This window comes from Gymnogyps californianus, chromosome 5 (assembly GCF_018139145.2).
Source record: "Gymnogyps californianus isolate 813 chromosome 5, ASM1813914v2, whole genome shotgun sequence".
Taxonomy (NCBI): domain Eukaryota; kingdom Metazoa; phylum Chordata; class Aves; order Accipitriformes; family Cathartidae; genus Gymnogyps; species Gymnogyps californianus.
Window position 1 is genome coordinate 2,161,619 of NC_059475.1, and position 5,310 is coordinate 2,166,928.

General features: G+C 50.9%; 1 protein-coding gene across 1 annotated transcript; it reads left to right on the forward strand.

Annotated features, from left to right (window-relative positions):
- Window positions 1-221: 221 nt before the first annotated feature.
- Window positions 222-5,102, forward strand: FTH1 (ferritin heavy chain 1). Its single transcript, XM_050897398.1, has 4 exons — window positions 222-449; window positions 2,445-2,591; window positions 3,601-3,726; window positions 4,763-5,102. The coding sequence occupies exons 1-4, from the start codon at window positions 339-341 to the stop codon at window positions 4,925-4,927; spliced, it is 549 nt and encodes a 182-aa protein (XP_050753355.1). The 5' UTR covers window positions 222-338; the 3' UTR covers window positions 4,928-5,102.
- The last annotated feature ends 208 nt before the right edge of the window (window positions 5,103-5,310 follow it).

Genomic DNA, 5,310 nt, shown 5'->3' on the forward strand with positions numbered 1-5,310 from the left:
GGAGGGGGGAGGGAAGGCACGCGCCGTCGAGGGAGGTGCTGAGTCACGCTGGGCTAGCAGAAGCGCGGCGGGAGGCCCCGCCCCTCCCGGGCGGCGCGCAGCCCGGGGCGGCAGCGCTGAGGGGCGGGGCCGCGCGCGCTGACGCTGCGGCGCTATAAAAGGGGCGGCGCGGGGAGGCCGCCGGTCAGAGCGCGTCGGTGAGGCTGAGCGGAGCGGGTTCCTGCGTCAACAGTGCTTGGACGGAACCGGCCGCGCTCGGGCCCGCCGCCCCCCACCACCACCACCGGCTACCCTTACCGTCGTACCCACCGACTCACCCCCACCCTTAAAGCAGCGCCATGGCAGCGCCCCCTTCCCAGGTGCGCCAGAACTACCACCAGGACTGCGAAGCCGCCATCAACCGCCAGATCAACCTGGAGCTTTACGCCTCCTACGTGTACCTCAGCATGGTGAGCAGCTCGGCGGGGGGGGTCGGGTGTGGGGCCTGTGTGGGGGGATAAAGGGAGAGGAGAGGCGTGGGGCGTGCTAGTGGGGGGGGGGGGGCGTGCTTCGGGCCTACCCGGGAACGCTTGTGTTGAGGTAGGGGCAGGGGAGGTTAGGCCGGCCTCGGGGGGAGGCGGGCTCACCCGGTGCGGCCTCTCCCCTGAGAAGGATCAGGGTCCGCCCTGTGTTTGGGCTCTGCCGGGGTGGAGGGAGGGGTGTCGCACCTTCTGCGTGAGGCCTGCCTGAGGAAGGGGGAGGGAAGGTATGGGGGCTGAGGGGGGAGAACTGGTATGAGGGAAGGCCCTTGGCAAGGGATAAAGGTGTAGCCGGGGCTGTGGGGCTGCCTGTCGTGTGTGCGCTCCCCACTCTTCGGTACGATCTCTACGAGGGACCGGCCTGGGCTCTCAACGCACGGTGGCCGAGCTGCCTGCCCGGCTTGCGGGGAAGGGGCGCGGGCAGGGCGGCGCGGCGGGGGGGGTCCCGAGTGGCGGGCGGTGCCTGCGGGCGCAGCCGCGCTCCTCCTCCTCCTCCTCCTCCTCCTCCTCTCCCCCGCCTCTGGGGCCATCGCAGCCTTCCCCTGGGGGTGGGGCGGCCGCTTGTTTTCTGTAGGTGAGGCCTTTATCTCGGTGGCGAACTTCACTTACACGTTAACCGCTCTCTGTCCGTTGCCCTTGGCGGACTCGTTATCAGCACAGCTCAGCAGCTTCCAAGCGGCTCTGCCCTTGGGGCTGGGCTGGATAGCAGGAGTTGACTTAACGAAGCGATTGGCACCTTTCCCACAGGCGTTCTTGTCTCTGAGGCAAGGTTTTTCGCTCATAGTTTTTGAAGTGAATTGGTAGGAATCCGTGGTTTCCTTGGCGCTGTGCTTACATGTCTCACTTGGCACGAGACTCCCATTTTAGCCATAGCTGAGATGAATAACTTTGGTCCAAACAGCAGCTCTGACCTCTGTGCAGCAATCTTGGTGCTTTAGACGTGCAGGTCACGTGAGACTTTCTAGTGACACTGTAGTATGTTGTGGCATGTAAGTATAGAACTTTACAGCTTGCTTCTGTGTTACTATGATGGTCTGAACCTCAGCTATGAGCTGAATGTAATTACGTTGGTGGATGATAGTGGTACACAAGCACCAGTGTCTTGCCTTGAACCTCCAAGCTGCTGGTTTGAGAGCAGAGAATTCTGTGGTAGTTTGTCTGGTAAATAACTGGCAGTTGACACAAAGCTTCCTATTGAATCCTGCCCGATGGCTCTGACCGAAGAACAAACAAGCTGTGTGATGGGTTCTAACTGCTGTTACAGGTTTTTTTGGCTTTCAGAAAAGATGATCTTGTATTTGCTATGGAATATGTATTTTAGTTCAAGTTATCTTTTGTCTTTGAAATATGATGCTAATTTTTTTTTTCCCAAAGTAGAAAGTGTACTTCTTAGTTTAATCCCTGATAAGATACTTCTGCAATAAAGCTCCCATGCTTCCCTAGGCTTCAAGTTGTTGGCCACCCTTAACTGGTATTGCAAGTCAGAACCTTGACTGGTGATCGTTGTAAACAAGCTCAGGCAAACAAAGGAGGGAAGACTTCCCCTTCTTGAAAAAGGGTTTTCAAGTCTGTTATGTTTAAGGCATTTGAATGGTGCTCAGAAGAACAGGTATCTTTGTAGGGTGTGGGGGTTTTTTGTATTTTCAGAACTGAACCACAAATACCATTTATTTGTGTCCCTGGTGTTTGTGGTAGGGATACAGGTTAAAATTTAATCCTAGTCAGGAAAATTTAACTTGCTACTAAGGGAAGAGTTTTCCCACACTGCCTTGCTGTCATCAATGCTACTGCTAGCCTTAGCTTGGACTCCAGCCATCTTGAAGTAGGGCTGATAAGAGACGTATCTGAAGTCACAGTACGGACTTGGCTTTGTGTGGCTGCTGGAGTGAGCTTGGGGTTTTGAGCATATGAATCCTTCTTTTTCAGTCCTACTATTTTGACCGGGATGATGTGGCTCTGAAAAACTTTGCCAAGTACTTCCTGCATCAGTCCCATGAGGAACGTGAGCATGCTGAGAAACTGATGAAGCTACAGAATCAGAGGGGTGGACGCATCTTCTTGCAGGACATCAAGGTGAGGAGTGGAGCTGTGGGTTGTCCTATCTAATGCAGAACTAGACTTGTGGTCTGTCTCCAGACTGGAAGGGGACGAATTTCCCTGTGGGTCCTTTCCCAGAAGGAGCAGCAGCTGACAGTGGATAAGCATGCCGCATTGCTGCGATCTGTGCGTGGCACCTGGCCCGAAATCTAGAGGTGCATAGTAATTAGATAATTTGCTGATCGACTAATAAAAAGTACTTCCTGTGCAAGAAGAGGATGCCTAGCCCTACGTGGTTTGCTTTGGGGTGAGGGTAACTAGAACACAACTGGTTCATCTACCGTAAATTTAATGGCAAGAGTGTTCTCTACACTGTTTTGGAGAACTCTTGAGTGGCTTGCCGTGGGAATATGAAATCTCAAGTTTCCAATTGCTTGTTATGGCTCACTGCAAGATTTCATAGCACTGTTTTCTTGAAGTCACTTTAACTAGAGTATTCGGAACAGCAGAAAGTAAGCAGTGTCATAGGGCCAGTTTAATGCAAGACAACTCTTCATGGGGGAAAACAGCAAACAAAGTAAGTGATGGGCACTTGAGAAGAATTCCCTTGCTTACTAGTAAGTCTGAGTATTTGTAAACACCAAACTCTATACTAGGCAGTTCTGAGCTGATGACTAGACTTGCCTGTACTGGTGTCTTAACTGCTTCATTTCTGAGATTGTGCCCATTGCCTACTTAGGTAGGCAGATGTTTAAGCCATTAGGTTATAACGGGAGGAGGAAGACAGTAGCTCTGTTAGCTGTCTTGCCTACAAGAGCTCAGAGAACATAACATGAGGAGAACCTAGGGAATGGGGACAGGTCTGGGACTTGGAGCGTGCATTCAGTTTTGTTCTGAGTGTGCACTGTGTGGCTGCCAAATTTTTGAAGATACCTAAATGCCTGAACTTGGTCTAAACAGGCTTTGAGACTGATCTAAAAGGCTTTGCTCCCTAATGGTCTGTGGGTACTTACAGAAAATGTGGTCATGTGTTTTCCCCTTCTAGAAGCCAGATCGTGATGACTGGGAGAATGGACTGACTGCAATGGAGTGTGCCCTGCACCTGGAAAAGAACGTGAACCAGTCGCTGTTAGAACTGCACAAATTGGCAACTGAAAAGAATGACCCACACGTAAGTGGATGCTGAAGCTGAGAATGTAGCTGTGCAATGAGGGGGCTTCTATGTGTCTAATAGCGTGGGTTTGGGGGCGAGTTGTGTGTTGCTGCCGTTCCCTAAAGGTGAAAAAAGGGTCTGAACTAGTGGTGCGGCCTTTCCAAAAGGAAGATCCCGGGTGTCGGCCTGTACCTCAGCCATTTGGTAGGGTTATTGCCATCTTTTTCCAGGAGGACCAGTTGCGATGCGTTAGGGTGCCTGAGGCCTGCCTTACAGAACAGTGGGTGCATCGCTTTGTTCAAACCCTTCTGTTGCTCTCGGGAACAGCGGGCACTCACGTGAACAGCATTTTGAAGAGAAGAAATGTATTGAGCTCTATGGGGAAGGCTTGTTTCTGTGGGGAATGAGTTCTGACTTTAAACCAATGGATGCCTGTAAGGCTTTTTGTCATGAGGCTTTTTTGTCATAAAATTTTTGAGTCGCTTCTTCCGAATGTTAAAAGCCCTGACACTTCAGAACACAGTGTCTGAAAACACAGGCTTCTTCACAGATGGAAGTTACTGGCAAGGCTGGGTTGAGGCTTCTTAGTATCGGGAAGTGTCTGAATTAGTGTGTGTCTGAATCAAAGTACTCTTGGGAGTGTCTTGCATAGGTTAGGGGGACTTTTTTAAAAATAACACAGCTGGACCATTCTAGAGGCGTAAATCCTCACGGTCATGAATTCAAGTGCTGTGCAGGGGGGGCTTCTGAATATGTTCAGAAACTTTCCTGTTGCTTCTTGTAGTGAGGAAGAGGGGAGGCTTCCTGAGCTGACACTGTACTGCAGGGTTCTGGAGCAATTGTGCCTAGATAAGCCTGCCTCCCTTTGGTCTTGTTCTGGCATTGCTGAGGCAAAAACTAAAGGCTTCTTCCTCTTGGGTATCTTCTGCAGCTTTAAAATTGTCATTCTGTGTATTCTCCTTTCCCTAGAGAGGATTGGTAGGACTTCAGATGCTGCTTCAGCAGGATAAGCTGTGTTCAGGCCTAACTCTCAACTCTTTTGTCTCCCTTTCAGTTGTGTGACTTCATTGAGACTCACTACCTGGATGAACAAGTGAAATCCATCAAGGAGCTGGGTGACCATGTGACCAACCTGCGGAAGATGGGGGCACCAAAATATGGCATGGCAGAGTACCTCTTTGACAAGCACACCTTAGGGGACAGTGACAATGAGAGCTGAAGTCTTGCCAAGAGCCACCCTGTGGGTTTCAGTGGGACTCCTACTTTACTGTCCAGCCGTGCATGCATCTTCAGCTATCTAGATAAACAGTTCTCATACTCTGTACCAAATATCCCCCCTCTTTTCTCTTGTGTTATGTGTATTGCCCTCCATCCAATAAAGTGACTTGGTTCAAGTTGGCTTTTTCTGTTTCTCTCAGGAGCGGGAGGCCTGTACTTGCAGGGCTGTGCTCCATAGTCTGTTGTGACGGTTGTCTTAAGTTGGGCATGGATGAAGGAATATATTAGAGGGATCAGGTTTTATTTGCTTAGCACTTTTATAAAAATGACTCGTTTTTGTGGGTTTTTTTTTTTCCCCTCCAATCCAGTGGGATCCACCGCAGG

Excerpts from the sequence above, each read along its gene's own strand:
- FTH1 (XM_050897398.1), top strand. The coding sequence starts at position 339 with ATGGCAGCGCCCCCTTCCCAGGTGCGCCAGAACTACCACCAGGACTGC. Across the intron at positions 450-2,444 it reads CCTACGTGTACCTCAGCATG|TCCTACTATTTTGACCGGGA; the intron begins GTGAGCAGCTCG and ends CTTCTTTTTCAG. Across the intron at positions 2,592-3,600 it reads TCTTCTTGCAGGACATCAAG|AAGCCAGATCGTGATGACTG; the intron begins GTGAGGAGTGGA and ends TTCCCCTTCTAG.